General features: G+C 38.1%; 3 protein-coding genes across 6 annotated transcripts in view; 1 reads left to right on the forward strand and 2 right to left on the reverse strand.

Moving 5' to 3' along the window:
* LOC104932978 (inactive rhomboid protein 2) overlaps window positions 1-2439 on the reverse strand; it is a 29574-nt gene extending 27135 nt beyond the window's left edge. Inside the window, exons 1-2 of one of the 3 annotated variants that reach the window (XM_027283057.1) lie at window positions 2219-2384; window positions 1835-1991 (exon numbers count right to left, since the gene is read on the reverse strand). Coding sequence is in view for 1 of the 3 variants with exons in the window: in XM_027283055.1 (XP_027138856.1) it covers window positions 2379-2399 (21 nt within the window). In the remaining 2 variants the exon portion in view is untranslated. Of the gene's footprint in view, window positions 1-1834; window positions 1992-2218 lie in introns of all 3 variants that reach the window. The other 2 variants (XM_027283055.1, XM_027283056.1) reach the window with 2 other exon arrangements.
* Window positions 2440-5505: 3066 nt separating this feature from the next.
* acox1 (acyl-CoA oxidase 1, palmitoyl) lies at window positions 5506-20337 on the reverse strand. Of its 2 annotated transcripts, none has more exons than XM_010748324.3 (14): window positions 20091-20337; window positions 18557-18716; window positions 17330-17490; window positions 13567-13674; window positions 13310-13429; window positions 13060-13175; window positions 12333-12502; window positions 11652-11814; window positions 11007-11197; window positions 10077-10256; window positions 9508-9613; window positions 9007-9150; window positions 8432-8638; window positions 5506-7671 (listed from the first exon to the last, which is right to left on the reverse strand). In XM_010748324.3, the coding sequence occupies exons 1-14, from the start codon at window positions 20197-20199 to the stop codon at window positions 7621-7623; spliced, it is 1986 nt and encodes a 661-aa protein (XP_010746626.2). In that variant the 5' UTR covers window positions 20200-20337; the 3' UTR covers window positions 5506-7620. The 2 variants fall into 2 exon arrangements, with proteins under 2 accessions (XP_010746626.2, XP_010746625.2); XM_010748323.3 differs by lacking the exon at window positions 17330-17490 and adding an exon at window positions 15146-15306 and having other exon boundaries at window positions 20091-20336.
* Window positions 20338-20399: 62 nt separating this feature from the next.
* On the forward strand, window positions 20400-23582 carry ten1 (TEN1 subunit of CST complex). Its single transcript, XM_010748322.3, has 3 exons — window positions 20400-20612; window positions 21679-21836; window positions 22252-23582. The coding sequence occupies exons 1-3, from the start codon at window positions 20524-20526 to the stop codon at window positions 22401-22403; spliced, it is 399 nt and encodes a 132-aa protein (XP_010746624.1). The 5' UTR covers window positions 20400-20523; the 3' UTR covers window positions 22404-23582.
* The last annotated feature ends 227 nt before the right edge of the window (window positions 23583-23809 follow it).

Consider the following 23809-nt stretch of genomic DNA (forward strand, 5'->3'; position numbering starts at 1 on the left):
CAACAATCAATGTATTAAACCACTTCACAGATTCCTGGGATGCCGTGTGGAAATCCAGTAAGCGTCCACATGCACCACTGGAGAAATGTACAGTTTGAAATCAGGTTTAATAACACACAAACATGAACATCAAAGTCCAAATGTCCACTTCGCCGCAGAATATAAACCTCACGACTTTGGGGTGCAGTTTTCCTTGACAGAGTATATATTTCCTCTTTTTTTTTTTTTACAGACAGACTTCACAGCTGCATTTCTATAATGTGCTAAAATGGACTCCAATGGAAAAAAACAACAACAAAAAAACGTGCAAGAACACTTTATCATTCACTGCTTCTTCTTGTGCAGAACTACAGGGTTAATTTTAATCGGCCACTGCATGTAGGATGAGGTCATGAAGTTGTGAATTATTCTATGATGACACTGATGTGAAGATAACATGGTGTCTACTGCTGCTGCTTCAAACTAAAATATTCATGATATCTGGTTGCTAGTTAAATCAGCATTTCTGACGAAAATAAACATAAGTAATACTACAGTAAAAGATAAAAGAAGAGAGACAAAGAGAGAGGTGTTATCTTAAGCAATTACCTTCAAAGGAATTATGATGTTGAAACTGATCTGTGTACAGTAATACTGTCTTTGTGCACAGTCCTAATGTTTCCTATGGTTCAGTATTCTTACAAGACATGGCTATATTCAATGGCAATGTGTGACCAGCAGTGTCTTTTAATGGGTCAAACATGACTTTATGTTTTTATGACGTGATTTTCAACACTTAAATGAATAACATACAATAAGACAAACACTGCAGTAATGCCCTGTAATTTTGCCCACATTGTTCACCTCTATCTTCAGTACTGTGCATAATTACAGTATTAATCATATGTTGAAGGAGCATGTAAATGTCAGTGGTGACTGAAAATGTAAAGATGCTAAATTTCCATAAAAAAATGACAGAATTTCAATACAAATTCAATACAAATACTAGTAACAAACCAAAACTCAGCACATCTTTCGATTTTTATTAGCAACTTACACAAGTCGCTGAACACATACACATATGTAGTAATGTTGATAATAATGAATTAATGATATTGTTTTTCTTTCCTATCGTTTCATCTGTGCAGCCTCGGGTTGAAAATGTGCTTGCAGATCTGTTTTTGTTTTATAGCTTCAAAACAGTATCAAAGTATTGGTATTTTTGGCAACCTCACTATGTGACTGCACCTGAACTTCAACTCTGCAAGATAAAATATGCTGAGTAACACTGACCTACTTTTTTAGCTCTCCAACTCTTTTTTTTTTTTACTGTTTGTTTCTCTTCACATCAGTCTTTATTAAAACAGCCGCTGCTGTTTCTGTGTGAAGCACTCATACACATAGTTCTGCCTCAGACCATATATGATAAGGTTTTTTTTTTAAATCCTAAACAGACCTTTTTGAGACACAAACTAGCACAGGGTTATGTATGTACAGGAGGTGGGGAGGTAACTCTGAACACAACTGTTGTATCTGCAGTAACTTTTAAAAGGAGCAGTTTAATGACTGGACTGTTCCTATTTTAGTCACTACTGAATAAATCTTTTTTTTTTTTTTTTTTATGGATTTAAAGATTAGCTACACCAGAACTGAAACTTGTTTTGATGACCTATACAAAACTATTTTTTCAGATGAACTGTCAGTTTCATTCCTGGTTAATTTCCAGTGAAACACCATGTGTGTGTGTGTGTGTGTGTACACTCCCTCCTACAGCCTTTTGAAAAAAAAAAAAAAAAACAATGGGAGGGGTGTAACAACAAATGAATTTGTCCACACATGGTGAGTGATACTTAACTGTAAGTGGATAACATTAGAAAATCTGAGATGAATGATGGCATTTATCCCGGCGGGTAGAGTAACAAAGGGCTTGCCGAGGCATGCATGCATTCAGGCTCGTCTGAGCTAGATGAATACGACCGTTGTAAGCTAACACACCAACTGTCCCTAACTGCCTGTTCAAAAAAAAAAGAAGCTGTAACTTAACTAGATTAACCGAAACTCATATTATCAGAGTACTAACACAGGGTGACTCTTAATATGTTTTAAATATCCGCTTTTTCTTTATATAATACTTTAAAAAACTCGATAATGACCCAAACATTTTAAGTTAACGTTCACTTTTAACGGCTTTAACAGCTCAAAAACAAACGTAACGTCCGAAGAGTATCATTCCACTCACCTCCAAGAAGAAATAACCGGGTTATTATTCATTAGCAAGAGGGTATATGTCCGAAAATGCTACGATAGTGTAGGTTACTGTCCCCGAGTGTGTCACTACTTCCCTCTTTCTCTCCAACATCCTTGACTGCAGCTCCGAGGGGGGCGGAGTTACGACTTACCGTATCCACAGGCGGCTCCATGATCCACCGAGGAGAGACGAGCTGGGCCCGGTCCAACAACACTCCGACACCCGCCCGCGTACAGTCAGTAAAACAGTAGTTAATGATTAACTTTCACACAGACACACAGCATACCTCATTACATGTTGCTGTTTAGCTGCAGTTAATACACTGATCACGCCTGTTTTCTTTTATTACTATGCAACTTTAAAGCAGAAATACTGTATCTGTCTCATATGTATGGAAGCCATGAAAGGCCATAACCCTAATCATTTATATTTTGTTATGTAACCTCTCAATACTCCATTTTTAAATTATTAGATACAAGATTGATCAACAAAGGTCCAGATTTGGGAGTATTTCTTTGCAGAAATTAAATATAATATTCACACAACTCCCAACTTGTCCAGAATGCAGCAGCTAGGTTTTAACAGACGACATCACATCTCACCAGTTTTAGCTTCAGTCCACTGGCTTGGCTTTCTGTGTGTTTTAGGATTGAGTTTAAGATTTTATTGATCATTTTTAAAGCCTGCAAGGGTCTGGCTCCTAAATATATTGCTGATATGCTAACCCTCTATAAGCCAACTCGCAGCCTTAGATCCTCGGGCGGATCACTTCTGGTTGTTCCAGGGTCGAGGTTAAAAACTAGAGGTGATCAGGCCTTTTCGATCAGGGCCCCTAGACTCTGGAACGACCTGCCCGAGTAGATAAGGCTCGCTGAATCAGTGAATTCTTTTAAATCACTCCTTAAAGTTTTTTACAGACTGGCCTTTTTGTGATGTTGTCTATTTTTACTTATCTTATTTTAATTTTTTATCTCTTTACTCTATTTTTAATTTTTATCTGTTAATTTTCTATGTTTATTAATTGTCCTTTTATCATTTCTTTTATTTTCTTTGATTCCATCAATTTGTTGGGTCTACTGCTCTGTGAAGCACTTTGTAAAAGGTGCTATATAAATAAAGTTACTTCTATTATTATTATTATTATTATTATTATTATTATTATTCATTAGGATGTTTTCATTTGTGAATATTAACCTGAATATATGAATCGTTATGTTTTTGTTGTCTTATAGCGAGCCCTTTTTATATGCAGTAAGAGTGGGTCCTCTTCCATTTCCATTTAGTCAGACACTTTGATCCAAAGCAACTTACATGGAGTCTGGCATTTTGATCTGCCATTTTTGTACAGTAGCTCAGGACAGACAAACTACAACTGATCTAGATATTTGGCAGCCAGAGGTTTTCCTACTTGGAACGAGAGGGTGAGGCGTAGGAGTGTATTGATTTGGTTGCAATCTGCAACTTTACCACTAGGTGCCACTAAATTCTACACACTGGACCTTTAATAGGACATTTGAATTTAAAATTTTTGAAGCTGAAATAATCCATGGTTTTCAAACTATAATATACTATAATGCTGTAGTTTCATGTCACAATTAGGCATTCAGTTGCTTATAAGATTCAGTCCTTTTTTTATGTCTATAGCTATGGCTGCATTCAGACAGGATCTGGCGCTGTAGCAAAAACAAGTTTTTCCATTAATTTGAGTGGGGGTGGTCCATTTTGGCTGTGAAGTTGAGCCAGATTCAAGTTTTGGAAAAATGCAGCCCGACACTGACAATCAGACGCTCAGACCGGTCAAACCTCCACAGTCAGCCCAAAATGTCTCTGAAATTGAGACTATTCAGGTGGATTCATCAAATAAACGCTGATACTCTACATGCTGTGTTCTGGCTTTGTTCATTTTCACGAACCAGCTTCTAGATCTGTGTTTGGCTCATAGTCCACACTTAAAAACAGAGACACAAAGAAGTTTATTTTGGTTTGGTTATTTTATTTTGTGTCTGATGGTTTGAGAGAGAGAGAGACAGAGCCTTGAGAGACATAGGCAGTGAAGAAGAGCGTGTGAGCGTCTGCCTCGATAAGGCCAGTTAATCAGAGAAACAAAAAGTTATTTCCTGGTTGTTTCCCAGCGGTTGTGTTTAATATAGAAACACCTCACTGCTGCAGAACCCTGTGGAATTTCACCGCAGCAGGGCTCCTGTCTGAATGCATCTTAACTTTTTATTTTTGTCTCAATAAAGGTCCAGTGTGTAAAATTAACTGGGCTCTATTTATAGAATATGGCATACATTGAATGTGATATGCATAACTATGTTTTCATTTGTGTAAAATCATTTGAAAATAAAAAATGTTACCTTAGAATGAGTCTTTTATATACCGGTATCTTTTTTTATATAGCTACAGACACGTGTCCGCTTCCACAGTGTCCGCTATCATGCTTCTACAGTAGCCTACAATAGACAAACTAAACTCTTGCATCTTTCATGGGTTTTAAGGCCACTGTAGTTTTTGCTTTATTAGGAAGGGTGGGGAGAGGGGGTTGCAATCAGCAACTACACCACCAGGCAATGCCTACACACTGGTCCTTTATTGCTGCAGCTACTTTTGAGTATCAACTTAAAGCAATTCCATTAGACAGATTAAACAGATCAATATTAAATAAAGAGTAGTCAAAGTCAACGCAGCAGAGACCCAGATATCCTGGGAAAAGCCCTTAAAATGCTGGGTCATACCATTCCCATAATACACATCAATAGCAGCTTTAATTACAGCCTCCCACTCTGGTAAATGTCCACATCTTTCAAATTCCAAACCCCTAGTTAGGAACACATGCTTTGAATAAAAGTTGAAGTCTGAAGCTCAATCCATGATATCCCTTTTCAGACAGAAAGTTCAACCAGAACACAGAAAATATCAGCCAGCTATTATCTGCTTTAATATACCACTGAAATGTTTTTAGCATTCATTTTAAGTGTTTCTAGTGTTTTTTGTTGTATGTTTTGACCGTACTCTTCTGCAGCAGGATCATCTTAGGTAAAAAGTGACCGTACTCTTCTGCAGCAGGATCATCTTAGGTAAAAAGTGTTTTTTTTAGTGTACTATAATGCTGCTTAAGTTTTTGACATAGGAGTATGTAAGGTCCCTTCAGTATATTTCTCATAAAAGTGGCAAAGCATGTTATTAATATTAGGCCAGAGGCAGTTTTTTTCCAAAGTTGGAAAACCAGCTCAAGCTGGTTAACTACAGAATCAAAAAAGATAATCACAACACATTGTCATTTATTATTTAATATTCTTACAGATCAAGTTATTTACCAACCATTAAAATCATGTTTAAAATCATTATTATTCTTTCACGTCAACAAATTATCACACATATGTTAACAAACTGCTTGTAAATACAGTACATACTGATAATCGTACTCGTACAGCAGAAATCTAATATTTAAAAGTCAAACGAATACAGAAAGTGAAATGTTATGAGCCTTGTGAGAGAAAATTCTCCATTAGTTAGATTAAGAAAAGCCAACTTCCCCAGGTACATGTTTATCCCATAAATCATGTTTACAGTTCACAGTGAGGCTTTAGATTAAAGCTCTCCTGGTTACCATATCACTACAGTCACAAATGAGCTTTATTTGAGTAGTTCTGTTGCTACTAATTCTGCCTGCTAAATCAATGTATAATGGATTTTTTTGACCCTGTAATACCAAAATTACTGTAATCTAGGGGAAAAAATATCCATTAATCATATCAATATTTGAAACAGAAAAAGTCAGCAGGATTTGAACATGACATCATATTAAAAATTTATTTATTTCAGGTTTGTATTTTGAAATGTGCTATCTGGGCTTTTGACCCTTCTTTATAATATATCAACCCCACACAGCAGGGAGGGAGAATACTAATTCACATATACAGTGTGCATATGTGGCCTTTGTACACACTTTATCATTTATAAGCGTTCTGTCCCATGAACACACTCAAGAGCATGCGGATGCACAGAATCATGAAATCATTGACTTTAATGACTGAACACAGTTTAACAGAGAACCACCATACATGATAAAACATCCTGAAAGTGAGCAAATCTTCTCAAAAAATGAGAAATTTAGAAGAAATCACTCCAAAGTGTTTAATTTCATCATAGGCAAGTCTTTGAAAGCCACTGAATCATTCCACTGTCTCACACTGGCCTCTCTGCTCTCCATTGAGCTCAAAATTTTAAGAGTGGAGTACAGTTAAGAATATAAAGTATGACAATGATATACAGCAAGAGATGTGACAGGCGGCTGGGCTGAGATCAAAGGTAGATTGTTTTACCTCTGTGATTGAAATACAGCAGCAGGGAGATGCTAGGTGTTTTTCTGTCCTGTTAGGACTGCAGATCATTGTGGCTGACACAGATTCAAGGTGGGGACCCTGTCACTGTTCTCTACAAAGCTATCAACAAAAACCCTTTCTAGCCCACAGAGAGACAGTATTTAATGCTAATAGCATACATTTTGGATAAAGTTGTCATTAAGGCTGTGAGGAACAGTTTCATACAATATAAGACAGTGACTTTTAAGGCATAGCAATTAAAATTATTACCGCTCTGAAGCACAGTTGAACCTGATGTAAATGCAGTGGTTTTATCTATTTATGTGTACAAATATTCCTGCTGTAAGTCTCTTTACTAGCCTGTTTATCCGAGGCAAACTGCACTGTGACTGAGGTCTATATCAGTCACATCATACATCATAATTCATGGGTATGGAACAGTGAAGAAGAAAAGATGCGTCAGCTTTATGTCGACAGCAATCGATAAAGATCATGTATAAACGAGTGCCTCTTTAATAACAAGAATGACAAATGGCACAGTGTCTTTTCAAATACCAAGTTTGTCCGTGTAGTCAGGGGAAACAACCAAAACAGATTATGCTGTTGGCCTGTTCCTCACATAAAATGCTCTAAAATTATGTAATGTTCATAATAACATTCTGTTCTCGTTATGTAAAAAAAGGAAAATAATTGATTGTTTCAGTATTCTAAAAGCTATTATTGCATCCAAAATCATGAATTCATTCGAGATTTTTTAAATACAATTATAATTTCTGGTGTTGTTTCTAGTCCATGTATTAATGGCAATGTTTTCAGATTGTTCTCTCTCTTTACAGCCCACTGTGATTAACCCTATCATCATTGTCAACATCATCATCCCCACAAACCTGTGGTCTACATACCATGGCCTTCAAACTTGACCACATACAGAGAGGGGGCAAAATTTCTGGTAAATACCAGTTGATGGCAAATGAAGATCATTATGGGGTTGACAGAACACTGTTAATGCTATGCCTATATACACAGAGTTGAAGGGTCACAGCCAGGAATCAAGGTGCAAGGGTCAGCTCACAGTTTGGACCGCAGGGGCTTCAGGTACTTGTGGTAAGATTCATGGACCTGGAGAAGAAAGAAAGTATAGAGAATTTATTAAATTGAAATAATGAGCAAGACCGGGGGGGGCAAGACACACACACACACACACACACACACACACACACACACACACACACACACACCTCCTTGACCACATCAGTACGATTTGCAACTATATTTTATATGTATGTTTGTTATGAGCATCCTCATATGACGAATGATTGTGATTGGCCATAGAGTGCACAAATAATGCCAGCTTATATATGCAAAGCTATTTAAGTCACTTCATCTTCCATTTTTTCTAGTTCATAGAGGAATGTTGTTATTTGTTATTTTTGACTGCTTGCCAAGTTTCAAAGAAGTCTTATCTCACATGACTCGGCCTGTGGGCACCCAGGACGGAGAGGAGAGATAAGGATGCATGGGAGTTGCTTGCAGTAGATGAATTGAAAGAGCAAATTTTTTATACACTTCAAGACTGTGAGGGAGAATGAATGATAACCTTCTTCCTTAAAGTATTTTAGTTTCTGCTGACCTAAATTAGGCACACAGTTGGTGTCCGGAGAAGAGTACCAGGCCTAAAGGCCCTAAAACCTGAGAGCTTGCTGAGGTTCAAGTAAGGCCTGTATCCTTTTCTTGCTGCTGGCATTTATTGTATTTTGTGACCTGTCAGTAATTTGTACAGCCATAAGGTTCAACGTACAACCTAAAAACAAAAATTTTTAAATCAGTACCATATATGTGGTGAAACTATAATTATTTCACTCCTGTGGTCCTGACGTACCTCTGTGGCATTGAGGGGTGAGCGGCGAGCCCACTCAAACATGTTTTCATAGACATTCCCATCATATCGTCCAAGGACTGAATTCAGATTCCTGTCATGGAGGTCAAAGGAATCCACCAGAGCCACAGCGTTGAGCCTCAGCTGAGACAGCAGCTCCTTGATACGAATGGAAATCTGCAGCACCTGAGGCACACTCAGCAGTCCAGCCTGAAAAAAAAAAAGATGGAGACAAAATGTTATGCCTTCAGAGCAAGCATGAAGTCTTTGAGTCTTTTAATTTAAAGCTCAACTGATAAACTAAATCTAATTTGCATCATCTAAACAGCAAAACAAGCTACCAGCCATCCACCCAAGCATACAAATCCAACACACAAAGACCCCATTTTGTTAGCTGTGAAACAAAGAGGCAATTGAGGCTGTTTTTTCTGGTGGTTTGGAACAGACAGTGGAACTGACAGACCGACAGAACAGGGAATATGCAAATGTTTGAAGCAGCTTTACACAATGTGTGTATAACACCTGCAATTAATCACTGACTGTGGAACATATTGTCTCTATGTTATGATTTCTCTGACCTGTAGGAAGTCTCCTGAGTTATTTGTGATGCCGTGCAGGGCGTAGAGCAGAGCCAAGGATGACATCACTGAGTGTATTGCTGTGTCACCGATCTCCCCCAGCTTGTCAGTAAAAAGCTTCACCACAACATAGTGACAGTGGGCCTGAGGAGGAATGACACAGAAAGGGACTGAAAACAGTTGGGGCTCAATCTCTGCACTTACCCATAAATCCAAATTTGTGACCCACAAGCTATGGCAAGCTTTTATCTAATGATCTCAAAATATCTTGATACCAAAACCAGGATTCCATTGACTTAATCTAATTTTATATACATAAAGTTATGATAAATCATAATACATTTGCACAGGAAAAGTAATGCACATTATATATTCAAAGGTTGGCTGAGATGCTTTAGCCATACTTACACATACATACACTAACTTCTGGTTTAAGGTTAGAATAAAATCACTTCAAGATTAAAATCTATGCATGTATGCACACACAGACACTAAACTTACATCTGAGGCTCTGACCAGGTCGATGGCACTGTTGTTCCAGGCATCTTCCTGGCTCTTTCTGCGCTGCAGCTCCTGCTGGATGCACTTAGCTGCCAGCCCAACTAGACTACACACACACACACAGACACACACACACACACAGACACACACACACAAAGATGTCATTGACACTTTATACCTCTGCATCTTTAACAACAGTTATTTACGTTTGAGTTTTAAATATAACAGAGGATGTCTGTTATGGTCTTTTCACAAACTACCATCTGGTTCATCTCTAGTGAGCCTAATCAGATACACAGAAGAAATGATTTCCAACACAAACTGCTCTTTGCCTTTCATCCCTTTAATTTCTGAACTAGCAGGCCACATTTTTGTCGCCCTCAACCAGTCACTGTTTGCTGATACTGACTGCCAAATGAATTCAGATGTGAAGCTCTTTATAGGCACAAACACTTAAATTCACATTTAGCATCCGATATCCAAACACTGAAACATACATTTTAATATATAATAAACACAGACCACAGTCAAAGTAGCTAGGTCATTTTACTACTGTTCTTATCTCTTACATGGCAGCTCGTAGTTTGTAGACCTCCACCAGGCTAGCCAGGTCATTTATGTCAACCACAGTTGGTCTGGCAGCGACAGGCTGGGGCTGAACTCTCCGATGCTCTGCTTCATTCAGGTATGACACAATACCACTCAGCTGCTGGCCTGCTTTAGCCTGCCGGTAGCTTTTCACCAGGTATCTAGATAGGCAAAAGTTGAGGGTGCACACAGGTGAGACAGGTGAAGTTAAGATTATGTTACTCACTCCTTATATTACTGTAAGTGCATTGATATATCATATACTGAGTATATGAATGAGTAACGTTAAGTGTACTGGCTGGTTTAATTTTATCACAAAGGTTAGCTTCAGTGAGGCAGCTAGCTGACGTGGCCGGTGCTCAATGTGTTTAGTTATATATATGACTTGTCAGTTTCTGGGGTCTTTAAAGTCTGGTTTCATATCGACCAATTGTCAATTCATTCACAACACCTTTGGCCTTTGAATGAGAAACTGAACATGCCATGAACTGTTCGCACACCCATGCCAGGAAGTAACCCTTTAAAAGACAAAATAACAGGTTTTAGCTGACCTTTAAAGCACTGCTGTTTGTTGTTGCAGTGGGCGTGTCTCCTGCATTTGTGGTATGGTAGGGCTGCTGAGTGGGAGCATGTTTATGTCTGTATGTGTCTGTATTTGTCTCTGTCTTGTTTTTATTCTATCCAAGTGTGTGACAAAAATGATGGGTGGAAAAAGCTAAAAATCTTTACGTGTTACAACTTAAAGCAAAAGCCACGTAAAATAATATTATCCCCTTACTGTGTAAGCACACAAAGTAACAAGAACAGTAAAGGCATTTCTATTCTGTGTTTTGTCAGAACTGGGTGGACAGTGTGGTCTTGTGAGGTGAGGTGTCACATTTGTAGTCATGCATTCCTTTGTGATGACTTGCCGTGCAGTCTGCAGCATCATGACTGTGTTCTCCCCCTCGTACGTGCATGTAGGGGTAAACTCAACATAAATGTCTGGCAAGCCGCTGCTGCGAGAGTAGCCATGGCCACCACATGACATGCGGCACACCTCGATGCCTGTGTTGGATGTCCATGTGGTAAATGCTTTCAGCCCCGCAGACAGGGCATGGAGCTGTAGATTAGAGGAAAAAGCTTCATGTAATCCTCAACTCTGGATGAAAAGAAATACAAAAAACCTCCAAAACACATAAATATGGCTCAGAGCTTTGAAGATATAGAATGATCTAAACAACACCCCATATAAATTTATAATAATGTAATTATCCATGGATGGCAATTTGTCATTTTCTCTATAGGCACCATTATTTCTGTAAATATTTACACACATGGAGAGGATTGAAGCCTGTATAATCGATATTTAACAGAATAACTGTAGCTGATTGGAAAAACATGCATGCTTTCATGCTGACGAGCCAAGCTGCATGTCAATAAACACATTTGTGTCACACATTGCTACACATCTCAAAATTGCAGGAGAGATCTATCTACAACCCAATCAGTCAATGTGCATAATCTTCAGTTAGGCAGTAGGCTAGGCCAAGATAACATCCTCTGTATGTCAGTACCTCTGGCATTTCACTGAAATCCCCCTCGTTGATGTCTCCACTGATACGGTGGTAAGTTTCCCTCATGTACTGGCCGACAAAAGTGAAGGCATAGGCTGTAGCCAGCAGAGGGATGAGCTTGTACTGCTGCGTCTGATAGTCGAGGATTTGGGGCTCTGGCTCTCTGAGGAACAGGAACACACAAGTTTGAGTTGTCAGTATCTCATCAAAAAGCATACTTCCTTTTTATGCATGAGGATGTGGTAAGAATACTAATATTAACAAAACTATAGACATTTGTAATGATGTGATGAAACCAGCAAGACTATAATTGATTTCATGTACTGAGTGCTGGCTGTTATAGAGTACCTATCAGCTATATACTATATTGACATATTGTCCCTCTTCTGTAATTTATCTTCATATCACATAGAACATCATTTGGTCCCACCATGTTCTTATGGACCAACTAAACTGAACCTTTAAAAAAACATTTACCTTATAGAAATTATTTAAATATATTATTTGTTTCAGAGTTTTCCATTTTTTCATAAATGACACTTGTTAACTGTTATGCATACGTGACCTTAAGCATGTGTTTGTTGTTACTTGCAGCTTGTTTGAGTTTTGCAACATTTGTGTAGTTGTAGTAGTAGTAGTAGTTGCTAAAGTGCCTTCATGAACTCATTTGTATTGACTGACCCCGGACGGATTTCAGACTGGTGACGAACAGCACTGTAGCGGATGGCGATGGTGCAGGCCTTGGCGAGGGACCGAGCTGACTCGCCTACAATCATGGAGCGGATGAACACCATGGTGCCGTAGGTCAGCTTGGCACTTGGTGGCTTTACATAGGTTCCATCTGGCTCCACCTAGTGCAGAGACAGAGTCATTATTTTTTCTGTCCCACTCTGTATGCACTCCGTTCATATTAGGTACACCTAGTTAAAACGAATGCCATCTAGTACAACAGTCCTGTAATAAATCCTACCATTCATTTTGTGCTGCTGTTCAATTCTATTGTTTTGCCCACCCCATTTGTGTCAATGAAGATGAGCTAAATAACAAAAAACACCCGAATCAAAGCAGACTGTATTTCTTTTAGGTGTACCTATTATTATTCTGCATTAAACATCAGTTCTATGATTTTGAAGTGATGGTTTTGCTTCTATGATACATAACATGGTGCAACAATGCTTCCCTATTTGGTAAACAAAACATAGCAATGCAGGTCTTGCATAATTATTTAAGTATGTGGGGGGAAAAAAGCCTGTATTATAATCTTTAGTGGCAAACACTCAAGCAGCCGTGGGGGAAAAAAAACCAAAAAAAAAAAACACACTGCATTTTTTTTTCCTCTAACAAATGACCAAAACATAAAAAAACAAGAACTATATAATCAACTTGAAATCATATTATGTCACATCACCTTGGCGTATTTCATCAGCATGTTCTCCCGTGGGATTCGTACGTTCTCTAGTTTTAGGAAGCCATTGTCAACTTCATTAAAGCCAAACTTCGGGCCAATATCTCCAACCACAATTCCTAAAAGTGACAAAGAAAAAGAGAGTGTGAGCAGAAGAGTGGGAGAGAATGACAGATGCAGAGGCAAGAGAGTAAATGAGGGCTGATGTTACCACAAACGCCACGTCCAAAGATACATTAGGGATGGTAGTTACCTGGCAGGGGCACGTGTGTGTTCATGTCGCGGATGGGTACAATGAAAGCATGCAGACCGTGGCAGTTTCCCTGTGTGTAAAGCTGGGCTAAAACTATAGCATGGTTTGAGGTCTTCCCAACTAGAAAAAGAGAGAGAATGAGAGAGTAAACAAGGTTTTCTAAGCCTGAAAGAACATTAAATACCTTGTTTAGACTAACAGGAATTCTGATACTAACTCCTAACACTGCAGAAACATGACCCTTTGAATGTACTTACGTCCTCCAGGCCACCATTTGATGGAGCTGACTGTGGGACTGTTTAAGACAAATTCTTGTGTGGCTGGGTCATATGTAGCTGTGGTCTCCAACCCTCTGAGGTGAGTACCTAGAGGGAGACCAAATAGACCAAGATACCAAATATATACACACAGAACACACACACAGTACACAGTTGAAAAGTAGAAATGAATGAATACTCAACAACTGCAGTAAACCATGAAGACAAGCAACAAATAACAAGCACAAATTTGAACTCTTTAATGAGGAATAAAAAGGATGAAAGACACATAAAGGAGCAACACAGTGTGCTTTGTAGGTGTTTGACAGATCTAAAACACATGCAACAATCAAATTTTAAGATCTACAGCATGCCAACAAGGCCACAGGCGTGAGTATAGTGGACTTCTGAATCTGATTTCAGTCCGAATGGCCTATTCAAACTGGGATGTGTGTTCTTATATTGGTCTGTATATAAAAAAAACAAACATATAAAAACACATTCATGCGTCAGTAAAAGAGTAAGAGAGGTAGTTTGTCTTGGAGGGCTCTGTAGGCTCATGATCAGGGAGTGACTGAATCTATTGCAGAGGTTTGAGTATGAAATTAAAAAGGAAAATCTAATTTTGTACAAACGTTGGTCTTAATTTCATAGCTTAGGCCATCTTTTTTTCTTTTGGTTTTGTCCAGTGGGTCACCTGACGTAAGCAGTCAGACAGGTTTTAAATAAGGTTAACCACAACAAATATTATTACATTGGATATTTTGGTTGCATTCAGTCATGGTGACTTGAAGCAGCTCAGGACCTTTGTTTACAGCCTGTCTGTCCACTTGTGTACTCTTTCCCTGTACCTCTGACGTAATTTCTTTTTTTAATACAAGTGATGGTAAAATGGAATGGAATAAGTAGTTTTAACTAAAGCATATTAGCACTATCAACCCTAAAACTGTAGCACCAGTCTGTTTTTACATACAGACAATTATCCTGTTATCTTCAGATTTACTAACATCTTTGATTCTTGTGTTCAATTTGATCCCATCAACTTCCAGAAAAACTACTACTACAAGTAATATGTTTGGAGTCAATTTCATCAAGTTATGCGGCCGTCATAATGACTAAAAGTGTACTTTCTTGTTCAAGTAGGGAGAGGGACCATAATAACATTATTATAACTTATAACCAGAGTCCTCCCCAACATTATCCTCAGTCAGACACATTGTCCTGTGACAAAGCCTCAATGGTAGCTAAGTTTTGCTTGGGTATTTTCAATCAACATAAAGAGTGAATACACAGAGCACCAAGAGAAATGGTTGAGAAGGCCGCTGTGCAAGCACTTGTGTTTCCTCCCATATTTCCCCTCCCCCACAGGACCAAAATATCAAAGTTCTCAAAGCAATCATGTCAAATTGAATTGATGAAATTGACCTTAAGAATAATAGGAGGGTTAAAGGACGATCTACAGTATGTTAATATCATTTTAACCTTAAACCCCAAATTGTAGGGTCTTTTGGCAATGGTAATGGTAACCAAAAAATCCCTGTCTATTGACAAGCCTGATATTTTGGGCTGCTCTGTTTACCGTGGCCCATTTCAGTTTGAGCGTAGGTGCCGATGATCTCTAGGTTCCAGGCGGGCATGAAGAAACGGTCCATTTGCTCTGGGGTGGCCTGGTTGAGCAGTGTGGGCAGGAACATCCCGAGATGGAGATCCAAGGGCTCTGGCCTGTCGGGGTGCACAAATCTAGGCCACGCAGCACAGGGGCAAATGGAAAAGAAAAGTGGGTGGTAGTGTGGAAAAGGCAAGAGGGGAGAAGCATGGAAAGTTTAGATCCATGTAAGTGCAACAGGGGGGATTATGGGTAGGATAGATTGAAAAGGAGATATATATATATGATGATAAAGACAGGTTGTGCAAGCAAGCGGTAAGGACGGAAGTGACAAAAACAGCTTGTAAGCATACCATGCATATTGGACTTGCTGATTTGATCATATGCTCATAATTTACGCTTGAAATTCCACTCTTGAAATTTGTCTTGAGTAGCTGCATCAATGAAGATCTCCTGTCAAATGTGAGTCTGAATACCTCAGTCATGTACTTTAGTCTTAGCCAGTTCTCAGTTTAGGCTCTGCTGTTCACCATGATTGACCATGAGCTGATCAAATCAAAGTATCGATGTTCTGTATCAAACACACAGAACAGATTAAGCTCACATTTCTTTACACCAAGTGGTCAAATGTAAACTTCTCTTTCTAACTACCTGAATGTTTAACTCTTTTGGCAACACACAGTTTAAAAGCCACCAAGAATATTTAGGTAGACTTTCCATTGAACTGAATGAAGATAAATATAAAAAATTAGGCCTGCTTGTCTCTTTATTGTATGTTTCTCAGGCCCAGTCACTACCAATGACGGTATAAAGGTCACTACATGCATGACAGAACTGAAAATAGTTCTAGTTACATGATATTTTAAAAATTAGGTCTAGGCAGATAATAAAGGGTGAACCTTTTTATCTTTTAAAGTTATTTTTCAGGCAAAACTGCCAAGAAAATGTGAGCACTAAAAGCTTTTCTTGTAGTGAATTGAAGATTTCGGGGGTTCTGATGCACAAAGCAAGACATTTAATGGCATTATCTCATTATCTATCTCTCATAATGTGATGTGCATTGAGTTAATTAATAAATTAATCAAGAAAATAATAAGCAGATTAAGTGATGAACAAAATAATTGTTACTTGGAGCCCAAGAAAAGTAGCCACAGGTATAAATTAAACTCTAGCACTTTGGTCCAGAGTTGGCCCTAACCTTGTTAGCACAGTGTCCATTAAAGACAGGGCCATTAGTTCAAAACTTTCAGTGTAGCTTTGCACAGATGAAATACAAATTAATTCATTCATGATGTCCACTCAGCTTTGTTACAACAAGGCAGCAAACAATAGCTGGCTTGGCCTACATTCTTTCTCATCGCAGATCTGTTGGCCTCTCAGATTACAAAGAGACATTCAAAAGACAGAGCTCGGCCTCATTGTGGCTCAAAGACCACATATTTCTACTGCACCTATCGCAGCCGTGCATGCTTTTGATGTAAGGTTGCACACCAGTGCAGCTTCTTCACCATTTTAGCCAAGACTCGAGATACCAACAGGCCAACCAAAGACAGATATTTGAATTAACTGGAAACAGAGTTCATCATTTGCAAAAATATGCAATCGCAATCAACGGAATCAAGACACACCAATTAAAATGCACACAAGCTTCACCATCAGTGCATGATCATTCCTTAAAGAGAGAATGAGAGAGTTGTGAGTAGAAAAGCAGTCTACCTAACGTTGATGGGAATACTCATTTTATCTGAGGACACTACGAATCCTTGAAGGTGTAAGAGACAACCACTAGTGGAGTGATGTTAATAATGCAGCTACATCTACATGGACAAGCTACAGATGGCCATTTCTTGTTAGAATAAATCAAGTCACATAGTCATGTATAAACACAATTGTCAGGACACACATGCAACTACTTTTACATTTTCTACATGATTTGGATCTGTCAAACACGTACAAGAATTGACCAGAACAACAGCTGGTAGCGGTTTTCCAAATCTGATGGAACACACCTCTCTTTCTGCCCCAAATATTATTGTACCTACATCAAATTTAAAAACACAAGTGCCAATTTGTGCTATTTAGGCACAGCACAACAAAGTTGTGACTGAGGACCTTAAACAACAAGTAAATAAGTTAAGGGCTAAGTCCAGGACTGACCGTGACCCAGCTCAGTTTGAGCATACGTGCCCACAGCCTGGTAGGACTCTGCCAGAGGTAACCATTTCCTGGACTGCTGGGGGTCACATTGGCTGTACAGTGTTGGGAGGAACATGGCAAAGTGTAGCCCCATGGCCTCATGCACGTTGCCTCTGACCATACTGGGTGAATGGAAAGTATAGGATAGACAATTGAAGTTCAGATGTGCTGTTAGTCAAACTGATGTATTTGCTGACTCACCATGATGTGGACCTTTATAGCCTGAAGGCTAAAGTTTATCTTACACATAAAGGTTAGTTTGTTGTTTGGACATGGCACTCTGTTGGCTGACAAGTTATTCGGTGTCCAGTCAACTTCAGTGGTTGAACAACTAACTAAACAAGATTAAGATCAAATAAAAATCCCACAGTTGAGCTACTTCATCATTAGGACTGGATGAAATGGCAGAATGTTTTTCTTATTTACATTTTCTTTTAGGGCTTCTTTCTGGAAACTGATCAAATTCCTGGACTGACATTGACATTGACCACCAATGCTACAAGCATACATCGATCAAGAAGGCAAAGTCCAAGAATGCAGGAACAAAGCACACTGAAAGTTTGACCAAAATCTGCTGCTTAAAGTGTCAGTTTAGTCTGTCATTATCTATGTTGTGAAAGCATGTTAGCATTTTATGTTGCAGTGTATCACAACACTTAACATAGTAGTGTCAACAATAGATAGCATTTCTTGACAGGGTGACCTAGTACATTTCATAACAGGTGAACACCAGAAGCTAACACACCCTCTGACACAGTTTTAATCTTAAAATGAACTTTGCTCCAACTAACACACATGGCTACATAAATCGTTGGTCAAGCTGCATTTTTTAGACATTACAGTTACATAACCATTGTGGCATTATATGGAAGGTATTTGTGGGAAAAGACTCATCACAATTAAAGAATATGAAGCTGAGAATAAAGCATTATACATTTGTTACATTTCTCATTTCAGTTTGCATATTGCATGTCAGTTAACAAAGAGTGCAGGTATATTATTTGATATGTCTGTGTCCACAATGCTGCACTCTTGTGTGCCTGAGTCATCCCCCTTAAGTGTTGATTTACCTCTCCAAACAGCAGATGTGACTGTGTGTGCTGCTTTCAGTCACGTACACCACTCTGGATCAACAATATATTAACCAGATGACTGTTAGTTTCACACACAGACTCCATTATCACATACTTCTTATAGCAGTAGATCTCCTCTGGGTCTGCAATGCCATACTCTCTGAGCTTCAAGATCATCTGGGCACTTTTTCTTACAGCCTGGTCGTAGCGCTCGCTGCGGGACAGGAAGTTTGGATCCTCCTCCTTAAAGTCTGGGTCGTTGAGAACCATTAACTCTGCAACGGATAGTGGATGAAATCAGAAATCTTTTAGCCCTAACAGCTGCCCAAAATGTGTGTAGCCATGTGTAGACATGAATACAAAGATTTGTGAGTATCAAATTGGCCATGATTTTTTATTGCCAGGGGCTTACAGGTAACTATTAGCCCTCCTGTTTGCCAATGATCACAGAATTTTGGTTGTGCATGCTATGAGCACATTATAGCTTGAATATCAACAAACAAAGACAACAAAAACTTTAAAAATGCACTTTCTTGCTCAAGTATGAAAAAAGTTCTCCATAGAGCCATTGTTACTTCCCTTTGACTATTTTAGTTTGGTCTCATATTTCTGTGAGCTGAAACTGAAGCCTCCATGCAAAAGATTACTCATAAAGTATATCCGTGCAGTATAAAGGCAGCACTGTTTCAGTAGTTATCCTCCAACCAGAGTAAGTGAGTGTTCTGGTGAAAAAAATATTGTAAAATGTTTTTCCATCAGTCATTAGGGGGGCCGGCGGTAGCTCAGTCTGTGGGGATAAATTATATGGAGACAATTCTTATATGGAGATATCATAGGATGAAAGCAAAGCCACTTTTAGAAATTTTAGATCTGCAACGAATAGTCAATTAATCTACAAGTCAGTGGTCAGAAAAATGGAATCTATTTATAGATAATCTGATTTTTTTATTTTTATTTAACAACAACAACAAAAAGATGGCTCCGTCTTTTAAAATATGGTTATTTGATGGTGTTGTTGGTCTTTTATTAAATGTAGAAATTTTAATGCGTACAGACATGGAAAATGAGATATGACTTTCAGAGTTGATTTGAGTTTTGTGTCATGCACACAAAGTGTTGCAGCTATGATCAAACATTTAATTTAATTACTTAATGACTCATTTTCCTCTTGCACCTGACCGGTCTTCTGTGTGTTGTTCTCTGATATCTCTACTTGCCTGTGTGCCTCTGAAGTGTTCATATTTCCTTGTACTGTTGAATGCAACACCAAGTTAACCCTTGATAAACGACACACACATCATTAACACTACTGCACCTTTGATGGTTTGTTTGCTAAAAAGAAGGAAGCCGAATTCACCTTTGAAATATACAAAATCACCCCAACATACCCAACTTAATAAAAAACTCATTTAAAGAGACTTCAGGTGAGATAGGTTTCTAAATAAAGTAAAAGTTTATTTCACTCAGGACAACGACATTACCGTGCGGCAGCAGGAAGAAGCACCTCTGCAGCAAACAGCGGATGAAACCACCGCTGGTTTAGATGTTTTTTTTTCTTTATACTGAATATACTCTTAATAGATATCACCACTATTATCACCATCATCGTCATCATATCAAGTTTTATGTCTCCGCAGTAACAAACTCACCAATTTCTCGCCTTCTCTTGGTCTTCTCTGGGCCGCCGTCCAAAATGTGTGTCAGTTTCTCGACGTCAAAAGTGGCGTTTTGCCGCTCCTTCATAATATCAGGATTCATGGCTTTATATCCGGATGAAAACAGTATTTACAGTGAAAAGTGATGATGATAATAATAATAAGGCGAATTGTGTTGTTGTTCAGCCTCTTGCAGCCTCAACCTGACGGGTCCTACTGGCTGAGACGGCCTGTCCTCCTGACGCATGCGCACAGGACGAAAGAGGAGGAGGCTAACAAGCCATGTGACATGTACCCTGGAAGTGCACGCAGCCTTCAGCACAACTTTATCCGTGTCTGATTTTTACTGACATAACAGTTTCTGACTGTGTGTGTTTTTTTTTTTTAAAGATTTTATCCACGATTGTATCTCTTTATTTTAAACACAATGCTTCCAGCAGCTGCAGTTTTCCATTTCCCCTGGGAAGTAAACTCTGGAGCAGTGCAGGAGGGAGAGTCAGTGAGAGTATTTGGCAGGTGAGTTTTGTTTGTGCTAAGTTTATGATGTACTGACTCAAAATTTGATTTGTACGGACGTCCCAAAAGGTGCTTCTTCTTTTTTTTTTTTTTTTTTTTTTTTTTTTTTTTTTTTTTTTTTAATTGTGTGCATGAAATTAAACTAAGATAAAGATGTTGAAATTCACACTTCTTGTTGTTATACAAAAAGGCACAATGCCATCTAACCATTCCAGTCAAATCATTTTTTTAAACCTCCATCAAACCCCTCTTCGTCTTGTCATGTGACAGTCCAAGGTGAAAATAACACAGCTGATGCATATAAATTTATAGTAAATTATCCTGTGCGAACAAGATTTTAAAAAGACACCCTGTGAGACTTTAGGGGCTCCGTAGATTTGAATGATACAAAACAATCTGCATTATAAACTGTGAGCATCTATGTAACCCAGAAAAATAAATAAATACACACATTATTTTTCTTGGGAATTAAAGGTTGAATTCATCAGCACTAAAATGCAATAAATATGCTCAGAAGTTTTGCTGATGCAGCCTTGCTTGGTCTGTCATGACTGTTTATTGTGGCTTATTTTATGTCCTGGATTGATTTAGCTAGATTTTGCTTTACTTGTGAATTTTTTAATTGTTATAGCCTAAGATCTAAGAATTTAATTGCCAACAACTGATTCATTGTAATTATTGTGTGCAATAGAAGAACTGAACTTATCTCATGTAAGCAGACTTCATATAGAAATAGATGTGTGACTTCATAATTCATCTCTACTTGTGCTGTTTATATTTTAGTGTTAATTATTATCCTGTAATTGTCACTTATACAAAAATTGAATACTTTCTCTTGAAGTACATACAAGTTATACGTAGTGACATATCTCTGAAATAATTTCTGTTGTTGCTGTCAACAGAATACAATGCAACTTTATTATCCACTAAGGTGAAAAGGTTATACACAGCTGTTCATTCATTGGACACTGCATAATACAACAATGCCATTATGACAACTTTAAGTACTAAAATATAATAAACTCAATTTAAGAACAGTTACTTTAGTTTGAACCTGTTTTTCCAGACTTTCCTGCTATCAGCCTGAGGAGTCCAGGGCTACGCTGTCAGCTCAGCATGCCTCCAAAGAGCACCATGTCATCATCCACACTGTGTTTGTCGAGCCCTTTAACCCAATAATTGGAGCACAGTACATTGTACTGGGTGAGATCGAAAATGCTGAGGGTAAGGAAAGACTTTCTGGGTTGTTTTGAGTGGGGAATGTTGAATTATTTATTAGGATTAACTAAACAGCTGTTTCCTTGTTTTTCTTGGGTCCACATATCAGTCTGACAAGAAATTGAATAGCTGACAAATATGAGTGTATACATGGATTCAAAGCTGTTACAGTTCCAGCAGTAATAAAGAAAAAAGTACATTTGAGTCAGCTGTGTAATTTGCACATAAAAAATAAAATGTTATGGGATATTAAATTTCATGTAAATATATAAAACATTAGATTGTTAAGTAACTCTTTGGTCATTCATTTGTGGTGAATTTCTTTGCCTGTATAAACATTTCACTCACTGGACACATTTAAATCTGTCCCAGGCTCTCCTCCTCTATCACCTCCTGTTATCTGTGTCTTCTTGTCTTACAGCGGTTGGTGTCATGGTCCGTGCTCGTGTGCTGAACTGTGTTGATGGTGTAAACATTGCCCTACTACAGAAAGCCATCAATGAGCAAAGAAGTTTCTTCAGGGAGAGAGAAGGCAAACAGGGTGCTGCAGCACAACCTGCTGATGCAACCTGATCAGGATCTTCATTCATCAAATTTCCCAGGGTGCTCGTTGACTACAGTGCTACCTCTTAAGCTCTTTGCCAAGGTGCAATCGAGTGCTGTAATGCGCCCTCAAGTGAACTTTAGGGCTGTTAGGTTGGGTACAAAAAAGTTACTTTTGTTTATGTGACCATAACACTGTCTGAACTTCATAATTCCTGCTGTTGCTATTTGGCAATCATAGTCCCAAATTAACGGATTGATATTAGATTTCATGGTAGGTCAGTGAAGTATTAATAGCTGTTAGGTTTGGATCCGTGACCTGTGAATATAGTGAATTTTTAGCCATGTCTCTTGGTGTTGAGCCATTTGATAATAATAGTTTTTTCAGTGCTGCTATTTTATAAAGTGGGTGTCTCCAGTCTTGTGGTTTTCTTAAAATTCAGAACACTTTTTACTCTTGAACATTTTGCACTGAAAAGTTTGCCAATATGTCTTTTAGGTTAGTAGTTATTGTCTGAGGTGTTACATAGATCAGGACTTGCACCGAAACTCCACTGGCAGAATTAATATAATTGAAACAATCCATTTTATAAACTTAATTCAGTTTTAAATTATTACATTTTTAATGTGTTTTTACAAAGGCATGTTCCTCTGCATTTGCACCTCTTAACTCATAACACAGTTGGTATTTGTCATCATGAACAATGTGTACTTCTAGTAAGTTAGCTGTACGGGTAAAGTGGAGTCATCTTACATCTTAAATTATTATTCTTTTAATGACAAGGAAGTTTTGGTAGTTGATAAATGATTGGTGTCATTTTCAGTTTTCTGATGTTATTTGTCTTCATATTTTCAGTTTCTTAAATGTGAAGATTTGCTTTTCCATCATAGCATGGTTTTATGTGAATTTGCATTTTGGGAAAGTGTAATTTTTTTGCCATTTTTTAAAATTGTTTTCTGATATTATGTAGACCACCTGGTATAATATGATAATAGTGATAATAAAAGTAACTGCACTCCCACTGTGGTTGAAAACGATAAGTGGTTTGACTGAAGTATAATTTTCTTTACATTTTATTTGAAGGAATTTGGAGGCCTAAAAAGGGGGAACCTATGCAGTATCTCAAAGGAAAAAATAATCTGCATAAAAATACTTTTATTTATTTATTTTCATCTATATGATCATTGGCTGACCCCTTAGATGTATCCTGGAAACCCTTTGGTGGTCCTGAACCCAGGTTTATAACTACTGTATTAAAAGATAAATGCATACTTCAAATTACATCTAGTACTCAAGTTCTTAGTACTCACATTTGCTTTTACATGTTTATGTACATTGGAGCAAGTGTTGGCCATTTGTTGTCATTTAAAATCAGTTGAGGAACACACTTCTTCTCCTTGACATGCTTGTGACAAGTGCATAAAATTGGATTGTG

Source organism: Larimichthys crocea, chromosome X (assembly GCF_000972845.2).
Source record: "Larimichthys crocea isolate SSNF chromosome X, L_crocea_2.0, whole genome shotgun sequence".
Classification (NCBI taxonomy): Eukaryota; Metazoa; Chordata; class Actinopteri; family Sciaenidae; genus Larimichthys; species Larimichthys crocea.

What these genes read in the sequence shown, in the direction of transcription:
- acox1 (XM_010748324.3), bottom strand. Translation starts at nt 20,199, where the DNA reads ATGAATCCTGATATTATGAAGGAGCGGCAAAACGCCACTTTTGACGTC. An exon ending in ATGATGCTGCAGACTGCACG is followed by an intron (nt 10,257 to 11,006) that starts GCAAGTCATCAC and finishes TTGCCTATCTAG; the next exon opens with ATACCTGGTGAAAAGCTACC. An exon ending in ACCTGGTCAGAGCCTCAGAT is followed by an intron (nt 9,151 to 9,507) that starts GTAAGTTTAGTG and finishes ATTCCTCCTCAG; the next exon opens with GCCCACTGTCACTATGTTGT.
- ten1 (XM_010748322.3), top strand. Translation starts at nt 20,524, where the DNA reads ATGCTTCCAGCAGCTGCAGTTTTCCATTTCCCCTGGGAAGTAAACTCT. An exon ending in TCAGTGAGAGTATTTGGCAG is followed by an intron (nt 20,613 to 21,678) that starts GTGAGTTTTGTT and finishes CTGTTTTTCCAG; the next exon opens with ACTTTCCTGCTATCAGCCTG. An exon ending in TGAGATCGAAAATGCTGAGG is followed by an intron (nt 21,837 to 22,251) that starts GTAAGGAAAGAC and finishes CTTGTCTTACAG; the next exon opens with CGGTTGGTGTCATGGTCCGT.